We start from the raw sequence: 23,787 nt of genomic DNA on the forward strand, positions 1-23,787 counted from the left end.
GAAAAAGCTATGGAAAAAGATGAGAGTTGGGCAGCCATAGCTTTTTACAGTCATGCTTACTGCACTATTAAGCAGCAGGGGGGAGATTACATCAATAAGGCCATAGATGATCTCAGGAAAGCACAAACGTCTCTGACATACCTCAGTGAGGAATGCATGGTCTGCCTGCAGTTGGTAAAAATGTCCTCTGCTGACTCAGCCAACAGTAACCAAACCAGCCTCGAAAAACAACTAATAACCAAGTGCAGCATGTTCAGTTACTTCGATACAAATATTAGTGAGGCTATCAAAAAGCTGGAGGAGATAAAAGAAAGAGGGAGAGATGCCAGAGCCAAAAAAGCCCCCATGTTCTCCCTAGTGTCAAGTGCTGATGAAGACCTCCAAGTGGAGGCCTACAATCTGTACAGTCGAGGTCTAAAATACGTCTTTTCTGTGGAAGAGGCACCTCGTTTCCCATGGGAAGCTCTGCTGGTGTTCTCTCTCTGACTTTTGCAGATAATCGGAGGGGCACTGCTCACTGCATTTACGTTTGGAGCATTAGCTCAAGTCGGCATGGGGCTGATCGTCGAAGGAATATCAGACTGCATCTCTGGCATCGAGTCCATGGTGACAGGAGAATTTAGTTGGAAATCGTGGGCTATAGAAAAAGCAATTTCTATTGGTATATCTCTCATTGCGTTTGGTGTTGGAAAGCTTGTTACGAAGGGCTACAAAGCTTCTAAACTGTTGATGAAGGGATTTGGCAAACTTAAGTCAATGCCAAAGTTTCTCTCTAGACAGGCTAAAGATGGCTTTAGTGTTGTTGCAAAGATGAATATAAGGAATACAGTAAAACACACTGCAAAAACAATGGTAAAAGAAATTATTATCTATGGATTCGGATGGGCAGAAAAGTTATTACTGACAGAAATACTAAATAGTATAAAAAAATGCAGTGAAAAATGGAATTGTTGATGCTGTAAAATCCAACTTGGAAAAAGAGCCCTTTGCTGCATTAGTAGATTCCATTATACTCTCACACCTTGAAGATAAACGACAAGGACCTGATCTCCTACAGGACAAGAATAGAAAGAGAAAACTTCTGGACATTTTCGGAGAGTTGACCAACACTGCATTACAGCCATTCTACGCAGACCTCAGCTGGCAGAACAAGCTCCACTCATCCCTCTCCACAGTGATTAACATGGTTAAATCAGAGGCCAAAGGCAAAGGCAAAAAACTGGCAATTCTGACCGCCATCCAAGTCATCCATATGACGTCACTGGCACTAGATGCCATCAGTTCAGTGCTCAGACTCTCAGACAAGTTTTACCCAAACCTTCATAAAGAGCTGAACACATTTAAAACACAAAAAGGTTTGTCAGAGAAAGTGAGGGAAAATGAGCTGTCTACTTTAGAAACAGAGATGCTGAATGAATTCCAGCAGGATTTAGCCGACTCCATCAGTGCTTCATTAGCCGATGCATTGGTAGAAGTGTTCCAACAGAAGTTCTTCAGTCACCTTGTATCTCTTGTCCAAGGCAAAGTAAATGACACCATTGGCCATTATGTAAGAACAGGGTTAAAGAGTGGCAGAACAGAGGAAAAACTCAAAGCCGGACAAAACAACAGATACATTGCATACATGCCAGGAGACCTGAATTCTAAACAAGAACGTGCAGGAGAGTCAGGTAAACACACACAGTCACATGCTGAGAAGATCAGGAACCCAACAACAGCAGGCACCATTCTCGATATCAGAGTCCTGTCAGAAACAACTGGTACGAAGGTTGTTGTCCTGACACCAGACAGCCATGGCAAGCTTGTCAAAATGCAGGTGCTGACCTCAGACACTAAACCTGCTAGTCAAACTGTGACACTGATCTACAGACCAAAGAGTGACCAGTACCCTGACGGCCATTACGATGTGCGCATCAATAATCAGACAGTGAGGGTAACCAGCGAAGGCAAAAGCTGCCTGTTTCACGCTTTTGCCCGGGGCAAGAAACCAGAAGCCGGTGACGAGGAGATTGCTTTGGAAGCAGACCGCCTCCGATCCGTGGAGGCCGACACCCTCATGAAACACTCAGACCAATGGGAGCCTTTCATCAAGCGCAAAGAGTGGACAGACGGAATCAGAGGAGGAGACTGGTACATGGCAGAGGGAGCTGCAATAACTACAGAAAGCGAAGAGGTGCTCAGGAGGGAAGTTGGAAAAGTCAGTTTATACAAAGACTGGCAAGGATATTCAAAAGATTCTGGTCTTGGACAGTTCATCAATGCAGATCACCAGCCACCAGTGAATAGTATATTGGTAGCTAGAAAATCTAACCAGAACAGCAAACTAGCTGAAGCCATGCTTGAAGTGGCAACAGACTCCTCTCCTCTGAATCCCGATCTTATCTTTCATGTGGGGAAATCTCATGGCCTTTATCTTCCTACTGTTTATGTGCCTACAGGAGTACATCGTGAGTTTCCTAGTTCAAAATCAAAAAACTTCAGGAATAGCGTAGCTAGTGCAATAAGCAATGATGATGTTGTTGGCACCTTCAAACTGACCATCCAAGGTGCAATGCCCAGAGTCATGTTATATACTACCAAGAACTTCAAAGACTTCAAGGACGTACAAATAAATAAAACCAGGCTTGACATTTTTAAAAATAGTTTCGAGCAACATTCAGAAAAGATGGTAAAGAAATGGTTTGACCTGCTTCAAGGCAAGAATGTCATGACAACTGATGAACACAACACCCTTAAAACATGGATCAATCAACAGGGCTACAATGATCAAAACGATCAACACAAGATCCAAGTCTCCAATCTCCTGCCACCAATCAAAAAGAGAATAGTTAATAAAGGGGTGAGTGGTAAAAAGGGGCTGCGCAAGAGAGAAATCTAATGCAGGTGCTGAGGGGGTGCTAGATCATTGACAGGGGGAGCTGCACAATTATATATATAGAAATACTATCAGGGCCGGAGTGGGACCCATTTTCAGCCCGGGAATGTAATGGTCAAAACCAGCCCATCCCCACCAGGGGCCGAGCCATATGTTGAACATTCGGGGTTCAACCCGAACCTAGAACCTAGTCAAGGTTTTGATGTGAGGTGAAATTGGAACTTCACATTAATGCAAGCGTGCATCGCGCTTAATCGAGATTTATTTGCATTAATTTCAGTGCAATATAGTTTTTTGAGTTTTATGTAATATAAACATTACCTTGGACTCATATTGTTAGAGCTATATTTTTCGGAAACTACAACCCACATTTTTACCTGAAAGATTCAGGACTTTTGAGAACACATTTTCCCCACACTTGCAGGAACATAGTTTTATGAAGTGACAGATCTTACATTTTTTACCTGACTTTTAATGTTGCTCGTGGCATCTTTTCCCCATCCATTTTATTATTTTTGCATCAGCTTAATCTTGCTAACTCCCTCCACAACAATAAGAAAGAGAGCGTGTGCGACACCTGAAACCTGCACTTTTAATGCACGGTCTGATAATCTAGTGTAGCCTATTAGCTTACTTATCAGTCACACAGTAACTTAACAAACTTAACACAAATCGTTTTATTCGGTGTGTGAAAAAACAAAGAGAAAGCAGGCGATCTGCTGGCCCAATTTATGAGCGGGCAGAGCGGCCCACCGGGAATTCTCCCCTTTTCTCCCGATGGCCACTCTGGGCCTGAATACTATTAATAAATGAGCAATATATTTGGGGGTGCTATCGGGCTGCTTGGTCTTTCTTGAGAGTGCTGAAGCACCTGCTATAGCAGGCCTAGGCCCTCCCTAGCGCCGCCCATGAGAGGTACATTTAGTAGAGCCACATGTTCATAGAGCAGCTTTGAGTAGTATTGTGGTAATAAGTGGGTAGTATTGTGATAATAAGTCTTAAGGTGCTTAGTTGAGATATGATGATTTCGAGTAATCTGGGATTTTTTTTGCATGCATTTTCTCAGCAGCTCTTCCTGATTAACTAGTGCCCAGACCCTTTCTGTGACAACACACCAATCACATTTTGTGATTTCAGTCACATAACATCAAGGCAAAATCAAGCGGAGCTGGTTTAAGCAGGGGACGCGAGACCTAGCGCGTCGCTAGCATCTTGTCATCACGAGTCAGGGCACACCTTCCTAATAGGGCGGGGGTATATAGCAGGGATCCCTGCACTAGCATTGCTAGTGCGACTTGACGCTCTCGGTGTCCTGCGGCCTCCGCCTCCCCGGCATCCACCCTTTGTCTGGTTCTTCTTTTTTCTTCTTTCTCAGGGGGAATGTGTTCGCTGCTCTGTGCCCGGATGTCGAGACGGTGTCTCCGTTGGGTGCGGCAGGGAGCCGCAGCGAGCACAACTATATGCCAAATCAAATATTACAATAATGTATCGTATCTTGTGAAATAAAGTATCACGTAAACAACACTACTGAGTCCTCCTGCCTGAACCTAGAGTCAAAGTTCTGTAGACTAGACACTGTCATAGCAGTGAAGAAAATACTCTTGAGTTTAGGTGTCCCACATTACCCAATGTCCCAGATTACCCGTGAACTCTATGTGAACACAACAGATGGATTGTGTGAACTCTGTGCACAATTAATCAAGTAGTTCTCAACCTATAAAAGAGGTCAATAGATTGAAGTTGATACCAAGCATGGATCGATGAGGCTGCCACCAACAACCTCAGCAAGGACTTGGACAAGGACAAGGAAGAGGCCGTATTAGAGGTAGCCTACTGTATTTTTTTTACTGTACTGTGTTTCACTGTATTTGCACTCTTGACAACAACCATTTCTATACTTTTGTAAAGTGTGTTACCACAATACAATGCAGTACTGTCGTTTCACTAAAGTAATTTACTAAATATACAGTAGCATTCTGATTATTGTATATTTACAGTATTTACAGCATATTGCACTATTTTTACAGAATCAACACATTGGCCCACACTGGTGGCAGGGGTAGTATGTTCACTGCGGCACAGATTTGACTTTTTTACTGTATATTGAAGCCTGTCATTTTGACTTCTTACAGTATATACATGTGATGTGAAAAACTGACTGCAATAAATATTTTTGTGTCAGAATCTTTGCCATTTTGTACACAGTAGAACAAATGTAAATCAATGGTGTTGTCAAGTCCTTTTTCCCATTTTTTACAGTATTTAGCAATACAAAAACAGAACTACAATATTTTACTGTATGCACATTTTTAGATTTCAAATACTTTCTGACTGTCTGGTTGCCGTGATAAACGGGACAAACACAATCATTTGACCGCCATTGCTGTAAGTTTTTTGGATTAATATTTCAGCTAAACAGTGCATTACAGTACAGCCAAGGGGTTATCCGTAATCAGCATCTGAATTAAAATGTGACGAGAAATGGGCAGTGTAGTTGCTGAAAATGTGCATTTTCTTATTGTTGAAACGGATAATTTGAAAGTTTGCTCCGACTTGCTAGGTAAATATAGTAAACACTTGATGACGACTTCCACACAGACGGTTTCTCTAAGGTCATTTTTGACAAAAAAAACGTTGCACCACCTACTTTTCTGGCGGTGACTTGTTTTCAGCACCCACAGCCTACGGAGTACCATAAAAAAAGGCTATCCGTCCGTATCCATAAACCCGCCCATCCGTAAACTGAGTCAGAGAAGCATATTGAGGCCTTAATACTGCAGGTTTAAAAAGGTACATTGGTGATACTGCTGGTTTAAAGACACACTGGTGACACTATGAGTGTGCACCTCTGAAAACCACGGTGATCAGATGAGAAAAGGCAAATATGAGGCATCTTACAGCAACGGGGCTACAAGCCATTGGGATACATCCACTGTAAACATTAGCGCATGGTGCCGCCTCATTAGCATTTCAAGCTACAGACACAGAAACAGCACTTAAGGAAAGCTAATTGTGGGACTGCTCGCAGTGGCTGTAATCATGCACCAAGGCTGAATTTTGGGAAAGAGACTTCAGATACAGTATAAGGGGACCACTGAGGCCTTGTCATGTGACCTTTAAGACTCCACCTGACAGATAAACGGATCCACTGGTTAGTGAGTGTGTGTGTGTGTGTGTGTAGACAGGATGAAGTGTGTGGGTGTGCTGTGAGCCGGAGGAGATGTTCTCACTCAAATCCGGCAGCGTTTCTAATTGATGAGCCGCATACACACACACACACACTCTCTCTTTCTCACTCTCACACGCACACACAAACACACACACACTTAATCCACCCCAGACCCCTGAGACAGACAAATCCATGCTGCAGCTGGACAGGCCTGAGATGAACACATCAGCACGAGCTCTTGGGATGGAGGGAGCACATGTAGGAAGGGAGGAGGGAGGGAGAGGTGTGGAGAGGGATCGAGAGAAGAGGATTAGCATTCTCATCAGCACTGAAGGAATCCGTCTTGGCTGCCAGGCACCGCACAGCTGTCTCTCTCTCTCCTCCTCTCCTTCTCTCGCTCTCTCATTCATCTCTCCCTCCTCTAAGCCCAATCACTCTGGATCTCTCCTCCTTCCACTATCCCTCCGCCCCCTCTCCCTGCCCTGCCCTTCCCTCCGCTTCAGTCCCTCCTTCCCCCCGCTTCAGTCCCTCCTTCCCCTTCTGTTCATGCCTCCCTCCCCCTCCCCTTCCCCTTCCTTCACCCCTGTGCTCTCACTCCATTTTTAATGGCTGCTGTGCCCAGGGTAGACTCCATCACTCGATAGCTCCCAGCTCCTCAGACCAGGCTGACATTGGTGTCACTGCACAGGGGCAAGGGGGCAGCAATACGCTTGGGGGAAACCTCCAAACACACACGCAAACACGCAGACAGTCACACGCAGACAGTCACACGCACACAGATGTTCGACAGACACCCGGATTGCAAATATTCCTAGCTGTGAACTCAATCAAATGCAAGCCAAAGACGTGCACATACACACAAAAGACATCAGATGGATACAGAGATTCATATTCATGGCTGCACTGTTAAGCGCTCCCACGCAAGTGCACACACTTGCATTGGCAAGTAAGTACGTGTAACAGCCATGTTTGCAAATATGTGTGTGCCCGATAACACCTCAGAGACAGTAGTGATTTTACACAGGTTTGCCTTAGTGGGCAAACACGTACGCGCGCGCACACGCACACAATATCTCTCACAAATGTCAAGTCTGGGGTTATGTCCTATAGGGACTGTGACTTGGCTGCCCTGTGCCAAGCCCCCTTCTAAAGCATTCATTACTAATGACCACTGTCCCCATTATTCATGACTGCGGTTAGCTAGCGGCTAATGGAACATTAACTGACCACACACATGCACGCGTGCAGTCTAAATGTCCTCTCTATAACCACGAGCATTGAAAATGCAGAAGTACTGTAGTGGTCAGGAGAGACGAACAGAGTGAAGACGGAAAGGACTTCTCTTCTCGAGAAGAAGTCTTGCGTTTCCAAACAACCCATCTAACTCTATGTTCAAACATAAACATGAACACAACGGTTAGTTGGTGAACGTTTTCAAAACACTGCAACAGAGGCCCTCTCTGTGACCCGGTGAATTGACAAAAACGGCTGGCTGGTTGAAACTTGGCCAATAACAGTATGTGCGTGTGAGTTTGCGCGTAAGTCTTGGGAATGGTAAAGGTTGATCTTGGCGAGGCCGGTAAGGGAAGGTGTGCATGTGCGATAAGAGCAGAAGATAGGGTGGTTATCAAATAATGACACTTGGCTACAGCGCAATACAGTCTGTGTGTGTAAGTGTGTGTGTGTGTGTGGGAGAGAATTGGAGAACATGTCGCCAAGTCTGAGCTCATATGTAAGGCTTGACTGCAGGCTACCAGTGTGTGTGTGTGCGTGAGAGCATCTTACCGTGGCCTGGGTGGAACTTTCCTGAAGGTCCCACAGCAGAGCGTGGTTATCTGCCAGGGAGATCACACGCTTGCCGTCGCCCATCGGCTCCCAGATGACACTGCAGCAAAGGAAAACAAGACAGTGGTGAATTTTACTTACTAAAGCAACACGCCACACACAAACGCCTGCACACACACACACACACAGTGCCCGTAAACACACACCCCAATGTTGTCAAGTATTGTCATGTAGCTACCCAGATTTCGGATTCCTGTCAGTGGAAATTGGCTGGTAAAGGAAGTGATGTCATTAGCCTGGGGAATTTGATCAATGAGACAACTATGACTACAGTGGGGAGTCAGATGGCTGAGCGGTAAGGGAAACGGGCTATTAATCGGAAGGTTGCCGGTTCAAATCCCGGCCGTGTCAAAAAACGTGTCCTTGGGCAAGGCACTTCACCCTACTTGCCTCGGGGGAATGTCCCTGTACTTACTGTAAGTCGCTCTGGATAAAAGCGTCTGCTAAATGACTAAATGTAATTTGCCAATTCAGCCACACACCGTGACCCATTCCATTGTGTTCATGTAGGGAGTTGCAATTGAAGAGTTGAAGTCATATCGTTCAGTCTAAGTCTGTAATATGCATCAAAACTTTTAAGGGAGAGGAGGGAATGGGAAAGAAGGGAGGGATGACGAGAGAAGTGTTTATAGGAGTTGTAAATCTGTGGTCGGTGAGGGACGGTTTTTACTGCACTCTCAAGGTGCAGGGAGTCATCAGCGTGACACACACACAAACTGTACCTCATTTCAATCCTGGGGGAGGAGATGCCTCAGTATCCTCACATCTCTAATTCTGCCTTTCTCTTCATCCGTCTATTACTCCATCTATCTAGTCTCCTGTTTCCCTCTGCGTCTCTCTCTCTCCCTATTTCACATAGACACGGCTCTGTTCATACTGAACGATATTCACTTTTTCACATCCCCCTGTCAACACTTTCAATTCATTCATGCAACAAAGAGAGAGGGAGAGAGCGAGAGAGAGTAACGGAGGGATGGAGAGAGCGAGAGGGAGAGAGAAAAGAGTCGGCGACGTCCAATATGCATGGGTTATGACGCCATTAAACTCCATAACTTATGCGCTTTTGACCTTGAGCCACCCAATGGACTTGCTATTGTGCTGCATCTGGTTAGAGGCCTGTATGCAAATACACCCAAGGAGCGCTGGGGGTTTTAGAGGCCCATATATCTTCACCCCCATTGGGGAAGCACGACAGCTCCTCCCATTTTCTGTGGTCCAATCGATTATCCCCGTGTTTGGCTTCACATTCACTTGGAATCAGAGAAGAACAGCCAAGGCTTGGAAAAGCATTCTGAACGGCATTTGTGGAGAAAGAAAAAAACCCTGATATTCGATTGAGCTGCTTTAGGGAATAAAGGAAAAGAAGAAGGTTGGAGGGGGTGCAGTAGTGGATTATGAGGCAAATTATTTACTTTTAGAGATGGGTTGGAGATTTAGGGAGAAGGATGACTGTACAGTATATATATATATATATATAGTGAACGAGACAAAAGAGCAGGTAAAAATACTAATACTTAAAAATAAAAGGACACAGAGATGAAAATAGACAATTTGAAAGCATAAGCGTGCTATCGTTGTGTGTGTGTGTGTGTGTTTGCGCGCATGTGTGTGAGCAGGTTCAAATCACCCATGCAGAGTTAACGTGTCCAATTCTCGAGGTGTTTGAAGACAGGTCTCCCCAGCCCCTCACGCTGCTGTTGCTATTGACTGACCCACATCTGACTGAGTCTGGGCTCCCATAGGGCTCCACTGATCCAGCCCGCACACCCTCCCATTGCAAAACACACCCTGTGATCGCCAAGACACCAACACACAAAAGACACACACGCACAAACACAAGTATACCAAAAAAACACACACTTTCCACCTGCCACTGTCACACCCTGCCGTGGACATTAGAAGCGGTTGCCAGTCGAGCCTACACAATCCCTCCTGGGTGCTCCACAGAGACCTGATTGGCCCGAATCGCGCAATGGGAATCGATTCTCTCAATGCGCTCGGCTTCCAATCGAAACAAGGCGCCTCTCTACACCCCCCACCCCCAAAGTAGGTGGAGAAAAAAAAAAAAACATAAGCGCCACAGAGTGAAAATTGTTTCAAGGCATTCTCTTTCTGTTGTGTGTACTGTTCCAGGAGAAGGGTACCTCCTAACAGGGCACTGTCTCACATACTGGCCCTTCCAAACACAAAGGGAGTTTGGAAGCAGAAGAAAATCGTTTTTTTTTTTTTTGGGGGGGGGGGGGGGGGGGGGGGTCATAAAAAAAATAAAATTTTATAGTGGGCGCACAAAAGGATTGGGATTTTGCACACAACTGAACATGTGACAACAAACAAAAGACACACAAAAGCAATATCCAGCTGGTACACACACACACAATTACCGGTAGTCTCTTTTATACATAGTTTTCCAAAAGGGTCCATATAGGCCATTATTCACTTTCATTCATACTCTCATACTAAGATCAAAGTCATCTTTCACACACATGTACACGTCTAATATACACACACACACACACCTGCTGGTGCTGTGCTCCCTGCCAGTATTGTCAGAGAGAGCGGGGGCTGGAACCTGGAGAAGATGGATGAGGTGGGCACCAGACCAGAGCCATCCATCTCACAGAGCCAATACTACAAAGCACAGGCTACAAACCTCACATCACAAACAGATAGCACGCACACACACACACACGCCCTTGAGTGGGTTGGATCTCGGAGGCAGGATGGGGAGGCTGCAGACACCCCAACCATCAATCTCCACCCCAGGGCTCCACCTGATCTGCCCTCGGAACCGTGCCAGCCCCATGACAAACAAGCACACACACAAGTACACACACACACGGGTATAAACACACACACACACACAAGTGCACACACACACACACACATCCCGCACACGTAAACACATACACACATGAAATCCGGCACAAATGAGGAAGCCGATGAACAGAGCTCTAAAATGGGGAGCAGACAGGATTTCCATGGACCAAACTGTGCAGTTTGACAGTGGGACTGGCTGTACAGGACTGTACAGTAGAGCCTGGCTGAGCATGGACGAGGCAGCACTGACTGAGGTGTGGGGGACAGTAGACACTTATTTATAAAACACCGAGATGTGCCCCCAGACTCCATGCTCAGTCCTATGTAGAGAGAGAGATGGCTGGACGGAGAGAAATAGGGAGAGAGAGAGAGAGAGAGAGAGAGAGGTAGAAAGAGACAAATACGTGAATAGAGGGAGAGAGCGACGGAAAGGAAGAGACAGTATCAGCAGGAGATAAAGAGGAGAGGGGGGGGGGGGTTGAGAGACAAAGAGATGAAAAGATGTGTAATACCAGGAGAATTTATGAAAAGGTGGAGAAAGGAGGAGAAACAGAAGAAAAAATATATATATATAAAAATAAGAGGACAGAATAGGTTCACACAGTAGTAGCTACTTACATTCCCCACACTTGAGGATGTCGAACAGACTGCACCGTGTGGGTACCTACCAGGCGGCGTTGCCGTGGGCGCTGTTGTCAAGGTGACAGAGGAGCTCCAGCGTCTGGGGGTTGTGGGAGGAGTCGTCGGGGGACTCGTGGCTGCCTGACTCCCACTCAGGTGGCATCCGCCACACCGCGCCGCACGTCACCACGCGACTGTCACTGGCTGGAGGAGGCAAGGGAACCAACCAGGGGTTACAGCAGGGAATGAATTAATGAGTGAAACATGCAGAGTGAAATGGAGAGTGAGTGAGTCTGTCAATTATGGAGGGGCCAGTAGAAATGAACATTTTCGCTCAAAATCAGCCTTTATATTGTGTGTGTTCTGGCTATTCGTCCAGATGGGTTCTTCATCCAAATTAAATTACAATTCCAGTCTCAGAGGAGTGGGAGGGTAAACAATGACAGGCCCTGAAGTAAAGCATTATATCCTGGTTAACTGTGTGTGAGTACTCGTGTTTCACTGTGTGTGTGTACTCATGTTTCTCTGTGTGTGTGTGTGTGTGTGTGTGTGTGTGTGTTTCCCTGTGTGTGTGTTCTTCGTGCAGGAGTATGCAAGGGTCTGCACATTTTTCCCTCGTGTGCAAGTGTGGCCAGTTTTGGAGATGTTACCCAGTCCAAAATATCTGTCATCCTGTTACCTGAGGTTTGTGAGGCGGAGTTCAACCGGCATGAGAGAGCGAGAGAGAAGAACAGAGAGAGCAGGAAAGAGAGAGAGATAGCGTCTTTGTGTTCCTCTGCATGTGACTGTGTGTACAACCCTATGGTCCTCCGCTGCCCCAAGAGGTCTACATCAGCCTTTACGCCTACCCATGCAACCCGGTTCCACCCTAGTCTCCCACTCAGTACAGGCTATCTACTGCCACCCACCCACACACACACACACACACACACACACACACACACACACACACACACACACACACACACACACACACACACACACACACAAACTATCTCCTCTGATGTTCTAGCCAACAGGGCTCCACTCTAGCCACAGGAGGACTTGGTACTAGGCGGTGTGAGCGGGAACTGCTTTCCCCTGCTAGATCGGAAGTCTAATTACATTTCTCTTTGATCGTGCCCTTTGACACATCACATATCTGCCTGGGCACAATAGGGATTTTCTTGTACTACCTGACAGCATGACAGCTCATGCTAATGCAAGCGCCCTCTTTCCGCAGTGCTACGGCTCCCTTCCCAAACAGCACTGCCGATTCGGGTCGCCACCGATCGCCATATGCACGACCGCATTAGGAGCAAGGCCACGCGCGCGTCCAAATGATTTCGGAAGTTGGAAAGAGATGAGTGACAGAGAGGGAGAGAGAAAGAGAGAGAGAGAGAGAGAGAGAGAGAGAGAGAGAGAGAGACAGAGAGGGGACTCACTTTTGTTGTAGCAGGTGGTAAGGACGCCTTTATCAGCTGGACTGGCGCTGATGTGCCATATCTCCCCAGCCTGATGCAGCAGGACGTTCTTATTAATGATGTTATTCTCATCATCAAAGTCAATGATGTGGATCTAGGGAAAGGAGGAGGGGGAGGAGGAGAAGCAGGATGAGGGGGAGTGGGGAGAAAGTGGGCATATTAAGAAGAAGGAAGCAGGATGTAGTCAGGGAGGGGGTAGAAGGAGAGAAGAAAGGTACAAAGGGAGTGAGCCAGAGAATGGGAGGAGGGGAACAGAAGGAGGGAGAGAGAGAGAGAGAGAACGTGACTGAGGAGACTGGAATCAAATATAGTCAAGAGGGTACTTCCTGTTCTTCACACAACTGTGAAAGTTTTAAAAAGTAACTGCCAAATCTGGAAGCACGTTTGGTTGTACTGTAGGCCAAGGTATGTCAATGAATGTCTAGCCTACCTGTGGAAAAACTCCCGGAGGGAGGAGGTACAGAAAACACATATCTCCCATGTAATGAATGTCTGTCTATACAAAATAGGGATAATGATTGCCAATATTGATTCAAATTTCAATTGAAAAAGAGCTATAAACATGTAAACATCTGGCCCCTCCTTTCCACAATAGCGAAAAGGGTCGATAGCCTTTTCACAATCAATAGTCTTTTAGACAAATCTTATTTTCTGCATGCAGTCCAACTTATAATGCTGGAGAAGTCGATGTGATTATTCTAGCAACCAAGTAATACCAAGGATTTCGCTTAGCTGGCTAGCATAGTCACACTGACAAGTTTGCACAACAAGCAAGCAGAGATATACTTTTTCACAACATCTACATATCATTGTTTACCATGTATCCAACAAGACAGACAGTCACTGTCCCCGGGGGGGCTTATAATAGGGTTGCACAGGACAATAACTCGGTACACTAGCTCGCCCCTCAACTCCTTTTACAGGCACAGGGAGGATGAAAGCGTTGAGTGGTAGCCCGCGCATTTTTCAGGCGCCTCAAAGTCAGACAGGGCCAACATTAACCTTGGCTTGGACAGCTATGAGCAAAAATTATTACGCAAAGTTCTAATTTTATGTTGGGGGGGGATTGGGTAATTAGAGGAAGGCGGGGGGGGGGGGGGGGGGGGATTGGGCAGTGGGAGGGAAAAGGGGGTGCCGGTAATAGGGCCTTGAATGGACCGAGGTCTGAAGAGAGTAGTTCCACCCCTCTCTCCCTCAGGTGATTTATCCCCCGTTATTCTGGGACTAGAGAGGATGACTCATCTCTCTCTCTCTATGCAACTTGGGCTTCCTTCCCAGCCCTTTTAATTAGGTTCAGTAGAGGGAAGAGAGACAGAGAGAGACTGTCTGACAGAGAGAGAGAGAGAGAGAGAGAGAGAGAGAGAGAGAGAGAGAGAGAGAGAGAGAGAGAGAGAGAGAGAGAGAGAGAGAGAGAGAGAGAGAGAGAGAGAGGGGAAAGGATGAAAATATCGAAATGATCTGGCTCATGGTCTCCACTCCCAGGCCTCTTGGTAAAGCTCTTTAGCCAGCAGATGACACTAAGCGGGCCAGAGGAGTAAGCGGCAGGCGCCAGGTGCCAGAGAGTGGCGCTTCATCTCGTTAGCGCCCTTTTTAATGCCACAACGCCGTGCCCACTGATCCGCCATGTGGATTGGTCTCTCGAGGACTGGAGTGCCACTCAGTGTAGTCGCAGAGGAAAGGGAGAAATCTGAACGCGAGTGCATTATGGTTAATGGAGGAGGAAGAGGCCAGGGAGCTTAGGGAAAACACTGACAGCTATAGAGCCAATTAGAAAGGCCTAGTCCTATGACCAATAGAATCCTAATTGGACTAACAATGACAGGAAATCAGCCCTTGCTTGCCTTGAGCATCCCTTCTGTATGCTTGTGGATAAGAGGAAATTATGCAGGTTTTTCTCACCCACATACAGGGTGAGACCTACTGTACGTGCACACAAACACAATGAACCTTTTGTTTGTATGGACCTACCAGCTTGTCCCCACAGTGCTACACCTGGAGGTGCAGCAGCCTCACAGCAAATAAACACACACACGCAAACACACAAAACACCAACAGGGAGTGGTGGTTCTTTTCAGTGGTCTGTCCACTGAACATGGTCACTGAAGGCCGAAATATACTTTGCGCTAAGTAGGCTACATGTACGCCTAAGCTGAAGGGCTGCCGCACGTATCCACCGTTCGTTTGGAGCGTAGTTTGTGCACGTCTTCTTAACCCTTGAGTATGCATACGTGATGTAAAATACCAACAAAATGTGTCTTTAGTGTAGTCATTGGATCCATTAGTCATTGGATACTAGTTAGTATGTTCTCATGTGAGTTTGCTATTGATATTGAAGAGTAGATTGTGTCTAAATGTCAAATTGAATAGATGTTCGGGGTCAGGAGAAAGTACTGTGTAAACGTCTCTTGTGATGAGAATGGGGAGAGCTCCACCTATGATCTCTCTCTGCCCAGAGAGTGGTCATGCACAGGGAGCTGTGAATCTTTCTCTGTGACTGTAGTAACACCATTACTGCCTGCCATCACTATCTATGTTTACATTCTTGTGCCCTATAAAAGATGGTCTTCAGGATTTAGAGCCAAGAGAGACATGATTAAGACTTAAGCCTGGCGTTGTGTAGCAATTTATTGTCAGGTCTGGTTTTCTCTACCAATCTGCGATTAATAATACTTGAAAATCCGTAACTCAACTAAACTTGGTCACTCCGTTAATGTAGAGGCGAACAAAACTCTTTCTTCATCAGTTGCCATGGTTATTGTTGTACAAAATCTAAAGTTGTTGTTGACATTTATACTGTCGATTAGGCCTAGACTGTTCTACTGTATTTTCACGTTTGTGTGATGATGGATGGAGACACAAATTGGTTATTGGCTATCGCCTACCTACATTTAAGCATCCCCCTCTTCCTATCTACACTACAGTAGCCGATGAGCATTCCTGCATTCATTTGTATCTATCATCAAACACATTTCAAAATACAGTCAATACCAATAGGCTACAATTTAATCCTAAACCACAACAGGTAATGAATTCCTTGGCATGAAGCGCCCATGGCTGAGAAGAGGCAATTGAATTTACCTGATTGTCAAACTTCAGGGACTGTGTGCCGACAAGGAAGCGGATGGCATCCGTTTCTGCGGTCTGTGCAGTGAGTACACGAGCCTGCGAAACAAATCAATACTAGATGACATGTCAAGTGAGCCACAGAAAAATAGAAAAACACGGACTATCTACTGTCACAAGCAGGTTTCACCGTTCTTTCAAGTATCAATTTTATCAGCTAGCAAGCATGAACGGTTGCTAGTAAGTTAGATTTGCTAGTGCTGGATAATCAAATGCTACAGTGATGACGTTCATGGGGTAATGTACCTGAAATTCGAGGCCATAAATGACAGGTGCGTCGTCCTCCATGTCCCACCACGTCTAATAAAGAACGTACGCACAATGGTAAAAAAAGTATGAAACAAAAATATTACATTGGAGGCGCAACAAGAGTTGCCTACTATTTCTCCATCACACAGCTGACTGTTGTTGTAAGCCTTGTTCTGCAATCGGTACTCCCACAGCGTACACAAAGTCCGTAACGTTATCGTTACAACCGAGATTTTTACGGTAGAAAAGGCGTAACATTTTGAAGAATACTGTGCTGGTATCAGCGAATGAGCTTTGTCCCTTCTTGTACGTCGTAGATTTCACTTCCTGGAAGATTTACGCAGGCGCTTTGCCGACCCAGTTGTCAAACGATTAAGCAAAGGTAACATAAACATCACGCCGAACATGATGAAAGTGTTTAACGTAACGTTCGAAAATGTATCTGTAGTGTGAGTGTTAATGATAATCTGTCCTGCACGTGTTTTTATTGGTAAATATTCAGAGTTTTTTAAGCAGTTATCTTGAGTTGGTTTTGCAGCGAGCTAATCAAACTAAGCTAGCTATAGTTTGCGAAGGTATCAGTACTGTAGGTTACAGCGACTAGTAGTGCCACAGGACAGTAGCTAGCCAGAGACTACTGGTAGTACCATATTATAACCAACAACATAAAATATGTTGTACGGACTAATGTAAAGTGTTTGGCCAGTTACTTTAATTATTTCTTAATCAGGATACAGAATACGTGTAATTGGAAAGTTAATTCATTTGATATTGCTTTCCCCAGTCGTTCTCGAGGCGCACGAACATGGATAGCAGTGAAGCCCCTGTCCAAAGGCCAGTCACCCTGGACATCACTGCTGTAGTTGAGGGGGAGACCACCAGCGATGCCCTTTCGCTTTTAGAAGGAACCACCGTGGCCAAGCCCCCAGCCTCCTCCGATGAAATCCTCTTCCAGGAGGAAAGCATCGATCTGGGGGGAGACTCTTTTGTGACCCCGCTAGATGACGGCACACCATCGGACAGTCCCCTGGACAAGCTCAATGACCAGATGATGGAGAGTGTCATGATTTCGGACTCGCCTAACAACAGTGAAGAAGACGATATGGTCCCGCCCATAGACACCCTCCTGGATCATTTTGAGGAAAAAGGAGAAGAGGACGGAGGAGTACGTAAGGAGGGAGGGGAGGTAGGAGAGGACAGAAAGGAGGGGAATAAGGAGGTGGCGATTGGACAGGATACCACTGCGGTCCAACTTGAAGCCGAGGAGGTGAATAAGAACTGTCCTGTTACTGGGGAAAGACACGAGAGCGTGGAAGTGGAGGCAAACACGATGGAGCAGATTATAGTCTCCATTTCTCCTGTGACACCAAATGAGACACCTATTTCAGGCAGCCCAAAGTCCACAGAACCCGCTACCGAGGCCACCAAAGTGGCCACCGTGACCGAAGAAGAAGCCGTGCCGGTGTGCACCATCTTCAGCCAGGAGTCCAAACCGAAAGCCCTGGTGCCGGACGGCTTCCAGCCCACGCTCATCAAATCCCCCAGTTTCAGTCTCTCCAGTGGGGTAGCCGTCGAGCCAGAGACCCCCAGCAAGCTCCCTCCGCTCGTCTGCCAGCCCAGCCCCAGCCTCAGCAAGTTCTTCTCCGAGAACTGCCAGGTCAACCCAGCCACGGACTTCTTCGACTCCTTCACCACCTCCTCCTCCTTCGTCTCCGTCACCAACCCCAACGCGGAGGCTCCCGCCTCGGCCCACGTGGGGGCGACGCCTCCCCTGGAACACCAACTCTCCTCCACCAGCTCCTCCATCTCCACCCCGGGACCCCCGGAGTTGGACACTCCCACCCCCGGCTCCTACTTCGCCGCGGCGCCCGTCCCGGCACACCCCCAGCAGCCTCCAATCTCAGCGGCCCCGGCTTCGTCTCCGAACCAACCAGCGGTCCCCGCTCCCGCCCTGGCCCCGGCCCCTCAGCCCTTTGCCCTGCTCCAGGCCGTGTTCCCTGAATGCGATGACCCGTTTGCCTCAGCGTTGAACCTGAGCGAGGTGGATAAGAGGCATGATGCCTGGCTGCCATCAGAGGACACCAGGAAGGTGTTGATCTTGGTGGCTACCCAGCAGTACAATCCAGTGTACGTGGAGAGAGACCGACTCACCATGCCAGGGCTCAAGTTTGACAACCTGCAGGTCAGGATTATAGGCTACATGAGCACGTCATTCCATGTCCATTATTGATGATTGACGTTATTATTTCACGTCGAATCTAATGTTAAAGGTATTGTCGTTTTTGATTTTCCTCACTCATTTCCTCATGAATCTAACATCAGTAGACTATACTGTGGCTAAGTCTACCTTGTGCGGTTTCTAGAAAATGTTAGTACAGCAGTCACCAGTGTACAGTGTAACCAGTACAGCTGACCTCGACCCTAACACAGCCTGACCCGAGTGTTTCATTGTGTGTGTGCTGCAGGGTGATGCAGTGAAGGACCTTATGGTGCGTCTTTTGGGCGACCAGGCAGCCTTGAAGAGACAAGTTCTCACCTCCAACGCCGTGGAACCATCCTTCCTGGGCCTCAAGCAGCTCATCGTGAGTCTCATCCCTCTCTGTGTGTGTGTGTGTGTCTCTTTTATGATGTTCCATCTCTTCAGTTTCCTCCTAGTTGGCATTCTTTATAAATCTCCTCCATCCTTCTCAGTGTTCCCTCTATGTTGATTTTGGCGTGGCGGCCCGCTAGCTCAATAGCGATTGCTGAACGCCCTTGCTCACGTTTTGTATTTTAGGTGCATTATTATGCTGAAGTAGTTACACTGCATTAAGATAATGTAATTCATAGTGGGTTCATTGTTATTATTTGCTAGAGAATGCTTAGCCTATATGTCAAAATCGTAATTAAACAGACAGTGTACACGTGCTTTAGAGTGGCTACCTTAATCGATAGGCTAGGCTACTGACCCTTTATAATAAGTTGTTACGTCAGTTATTAATTGGCTGCATTTATGCCATTTAGAACATACTTTATGAGTGGAAGGTCTCTTTAAGTAGCCTAACCTCATTGCTTTAGGGGAAATAGGACGAGAATATGTGCAATATTACATTAGCTATTAAACAGTAGACTATTACATTAACCTTTCATTAATCCGAAATATAGTGAACTTCTTTTCGTGTTGTTCGGACAGACTTGCCCCACTGCTGAAAAAAGTCCTAAAGCAAACACTGCTTCTGTAAAAGCATTGTTCTGGTCTTCTCTATCCCCCTGCCCGTGGCCTTGTGTATTGAAAGTGTTGTAGTTGTATAAGGTGGAGCGGCTGGAGGTGACTAACAACAGGAGGAAGAGGAGGGGTGGGGTGGGAGTATTTCTTTCCTGCTGTGTATGGGAGCTGTGTGCATATTTCAAGGCCTGTTGGACTCCTCACACACTGTCTACTTAAGCCTTCTCTCTCTCTCACACATACTTAGTAGTGGACTGCACTATGGCCTATACATATACACACTCACTGGGACTGCATAGACGATTTGGCCTAATGCTGAGAATGCCACCTGGCTCTTAAGTGTGTGTGTGTGTCTGTATGTCAGACTTCCAGCTCCATAGTGACCGAGTCAGAAACTGAATGAGTCTGTGACTGAGTCACTATGAATCAATATAATTGATTGCTGTGCATTGGAACACTTTATTGGTTTGCCAGCATGACTGTTAGAAAAGTGTGCATGTGTCCACGCCAGTCAGTCCTATATCTTGTGTGTGTTATTCTTGCATGGAGTACTAGCGATACCATAAAACTGACCTGATATAGCTAATTAGCTGTGTCAGGTGGGAGGGCAGGAGGAGGACCCAAACACAAGGAGAGACTAACAGGCAGGATCAATATGTAAATGTGCTTTAAATCTGCCACAAAAAAAACTGGGAACAAGCAGGGGTACTCCAATGCACATGACAAGAAACCAAAAAAGACAGACACAGGGAGCAGACATGTAAAAGGGAAGGTTATTAACCCACACACAACAGCTGGGTTATTGGGAGCGACACGCAGGTGGTGCAGGGAGCCAGGAGAGAGAGACGGGGCCAGGAGAGAGAGACGGGGCCAGGAGAGAGAGACGGGGCCAGGAGAGAGAGACGGGGCCAGGAGAGAGAGAGAGACGGGGCCAGGAGAGAGAGAGACGGGGCCAGGAGAGAGATACGGGGCCAGGAGAGAGATACGGGGCCAGGAGAGAGAGAGAGACGGGGCCAGGAGAGAGAGAGAGGGGGCCAGGAGAGAGAGAGACGGGGCCAGGAGAGAGAGACGGGGTCAGGAGAGAGAGACAGGGCCAGGAGAGAGAGACGGTGCCAGGAGAGAGAGACGGGGCCAGGAGAGAGAGAGATGGGGTCAGGAGAGAGAGAGACGGGGCCAGGAGAGAGAGACGGGGCCAGGAGAGAGAGACGGGGCCAGGAGAGAGAGAGAGAGAGACGGGGCCAGGAGAGAGAGAGAGAGAGACGGGGCCAGGAGAGAGAGAGAGACGGGGCCAGGAGAGAGAGACGGGGCCAGGAGAGAGAGACGAGCCAGGAGAGAGAGACGGGCCAGGAGAGAGAGACGGGCCAGGAGAGAGAGACGGGCCAGGAGAGAGATACGGGGTCAGGAGAGAGAGATACGGAGTCAGGAGAGAGAGAGAGACGGGGCCAGGAGAGAGATGGCCAGGAGCGGACTGGGAAAACCAGAATCTCAGAGCTGAGAAACGAAACCCTAATGGGGGCGCGGCCGTATCCGTGACGAGCTTTACCTGACTGGGTGTCCGTCCTTCCCCAGCATGTGTGTGGGTGGACGTGTCGCCATCGGGGTGGTCCCTATGCATTTGCAATTCCATCTGTCTTGCTGCCATGTTGGGCATAGATTGGGACCCTATCATTGTGTAATGCTTGTGTGTGTGCGTGTGCGTGTTGGCCCTGACCCTAAGCGCTGCAGAGATCTGACAGTGAGTAATGCCGCAGTGCCAGAGTATGACTGTCCCCCTGCCACCACACTCCTCTTGTGCGTGCACACACACACACACACACACACACACTCGAGTGCTGCCTCAGAGAGCGAGGCAGAGAGGAGACAGAACAGAGACAAGGAGGGAAGAGAAGGACGAGCGAGGGAAAGAGGCAAGTGAAGGAATGTGCAAGTGAGGGATGAATACGTGGAAACGGGTCCCTAAGAGAAGAGGAGGGTTTTGAAAATGGGGGCTGTTTTCTGTCCTCTTACTTCCTAATCACAACCTTTGTCCTAATGTTGACAATAACAAAAATATCGAATGACAATTCCAAGGTGACTGTGTTCAGTGACTAGATTCCAAGTGGCCTTAATGATTATAGTTATTTTTGCAAAGTAGGCATTTCATCTGAGGGGTGGACTGAGACTGTATAGCTGGCTGTGGTGAACTGGTACTTTATGCAAGGCTTGTTTTTTGAACTTTTGGTCGTGTCCCATTCTAGTCTGTCCAATGGCAGGGGTCGATAAGAGGTCTGCGATGGTCCTGCTGAGCTCTCTGTCTCTGACCACAGCCTTATCGTTCTCTATTTGTCCCCACACCCTTCCCCCCACTCCCCCTCCTTATGCTCTCTCTCTTTAACCAATGACCTGCCTCCCCATCTCTCCATGAGATGGTCTGGGAGCATTCTCTCTCTCTCTCTCTCTCTCTCTCTCTCTCTCTCTCTCTCTCTCTCTCTCTCTCTCTCTCTCTCTCTCTCTCTCTCTCTCTCTCTCTCTCGCTCGCCCCAGGGGGCCCAGGGCCGAACTCATCTGTCACTCTGATTAGCCACCTCTGTCTCCCTCCATCCCTCCTTTGAGGCTGGTGACCTCCTCCCTCTCCTCCCTCAGTGGGTCAGTGTCTGGGCTTGGGGCCAGGTCTGCCTGGGCCTCAGCCATATGTCCTGTCTGCCTCAACACGTATCCCAACACTATAGCTGTGTTTGTGTGTGTGTGTGTGTGTGTGTGCGTGTGTAATCATCAACTCATCGCCTTCACCTTCCACCCACCTTGACTCGGTCAGACTTTCAGTGTGTCCGCCAACCACCTCCATCCACCCCCTTTCCATTTCCCCTGTAGTAATCACGACAGGAGCTATCAACGTTATAGCTGCAGGTGCGCTTAAATGTCATTACCCTTACCTATTAGGCTACACCACACACACACACACACACACTCAAGGACCTAATATGCAGCGTCAGCTCTCTGCCATAAGGGAAGCAACATACATGGAGGTCATGCCCAGCCGAATTTGGGTTTAGCTGCAGCTCTCTATCATCTTTTGAAGAGCAGTAGTTGTTGTAATGCTGCTGGAGGCCGATGGAAAGGCCCGCTTCCTCATGGTCCACAGTTGCATTTCCGAGGCTAGAGATAAATCTGCAGCGACTTATCACTTGTGTATGCTGGCGCGTTGTCGGCCGTTGTTAGTCTCTATAACCCGTAAGGATGGGATGGAGAAGCTGCGTGAATGTATGGCTGGGTCCAAAGCTCACTGATGTCACACAAAGGAGATCTGAAGGGAGTCAGATGGCTGAGCGGTGAGGGAGTCGGGCTAGTAATCAGAAGGTTGCCGGATCGATTCCCTGCTGTGCCAAATGACGTTGGTACATAAGAACAGGTATTTTGTCTTCGGGGGCAAACGGCCCAGCGGACACCCACAGTCGTAGAACCTAGAAATAGCAAGGCTACATCAGCTACAACAGGCAGAGGCTAGCATTTAAGCCTAATGGTGAGGTGTGTGTGTGTGTGTGTGTGTGTGTATGGGGGTGGAGGGGTGGAGTTCCTGAACACACCAAAGGAAGAGAGCCGCTTCTTGGCATCTTCAATGCAATTAGGAGCCATCACCCCTTTAAAACCCAGAGACCAGTGGAATTGGAGAAACGAACTTTCCTGTGTGCTCGTGTGTAGCCGTAAGTGTACGCTGATGCGGCGCATCGACAACGCTGCTCTGGATCCTGCGGAAGAGGGCTCGGAGAGGGCGGAGTCTCCTGTCGCCATGGAGCTGCGGCTGGTCAATGCTGTTTTCTCATGCAGCGTCTAGTGCCCCCCCCACCACCCACCCCGCCCCAAACATCCTAACGTTTGGCCATGACCCTCACCTGCTGGCTGTAATAGAGTGCTCGTGAATGGGTGAGAGATGGACTGTGTGTGTGTGTGTGTGTGTGTGTGTGTGTGTGTGTGTGTGTGTGTGTGTGTGTGTGTGTGTGTGCGTGTGTGTGCGTGTGTGCGTGCGTGCGGTGGGCAAGGAAGAGCAGACGACACCCTTATGAATGTACCCCCCACAGTCAGTCAATCACCCACAGGAGCAGGGAGGGTCTGATTACTCCTTATTGCAGCGCTAAATAATTCATCATCTCATATTCCCCCTGTGTTGTCTTCCCTCCCGATGTTGAAATGACTCGCACCCAGGTAAAGCCGTGGACGGCGACGCACGAGGTCCGCGGGAAACGGATGCCATATCGGAAGCGCTCGCTTTTTTGTTGTACAGCCTTTCTCTGTGGCCTCGCGCGAGGATCCGGGGGGGACTCGATCGCCTTGGATGTGCTTCCCCGGAAACGACACGGAGACAAAACGACAAAGCCCCTTTTCATGTGCCTGCAGCCTTGCTAAGGTGGAGCAGTGCAGTAGGAGGTCCCTAGACTTCTGACGA

The 23,787-nt window shown here is 47.8% G+C and overlaps 2 protein-coding genes across 3 annotated transcripts in view; one reads left to right on the forward strand and one right to left on the reverse strand.

Annotated features, from left to right (window-relative positions):
- Positions 1-16,364, reverse strand: part of eipr1 (EARP complex and GARP complex interacting protein 1) — a 32,505-nt gene extending 16,141 nt beyond the window's left edge. The window contains exons 1-5 of the mRNA XM_047017112.1: positions 16,160-16,364; positions 15,869-15,952; positions 12,752-12,884; positions 11,375-11,531; positions 7,830-7,929 (exon numbers count right to left, since the gene is read on the reverse strand). Coding sequence (XP_046873068.1) covers positions 7,830-7,929; positions 11,375-11,531; positions 12,752-12,884; positions 15,869-15,952; positions 16,160-16,201 — 516 coding nt within the window. The 5' untranslated portion in view covers positions 16,202-16,364. The remainder of the gene's footprint in view (positions 1-7,829; positions 7,930-11,374; positions 11,532-12,751; positions 12,885-15,868; positions 15,953-16,159) is intronic.
- A 114-nt stretch (positions 16,365-16,478) lies between these two features.
- Positions 16,479-23,787, forward strand: part of trappc12 (trafficking protein particle complex subunit 12) — a 15,458-nt gene continuing 8,149 nt past the window's right edge. For both annotated transcript variants that reach the window (XM_047016966.1, XM_047016967.1), the window contains exons 1-3: positions 16,479-16,544; positions 16,947-18,344; positions 18,628-18,744. In XM_047016966.1, the coding sequence (XP_046872922.1) occupies positions 16,968-18,344; positions 18,628-18,744 (1,494 nt within the window). In that variant the 5' untranslated portion in view covers positions 16,479-16,544; positions 16,947-16,967. The remainder of the gene's footprint in view (positions 16,545-16,946; positions 18,345-18,627; positions 18,745-23,787) is intronic.

The sequence above is a fragment of the Hypomesus transpacificus genome, chromosome 3 (assembly GCF_021917145.1).
Source record: "Hypomesus transpacificus isolate Combined female chromosome 3, fHypTra1, whole genome shotgun sequence".
Classification (NCBI taxonomy): Eukaryota; Metazoa; Chordata; class Actinopteri; order Osmeriformes; family Osmeridae; genus Hypomesus; species Hypomesus transpacificus.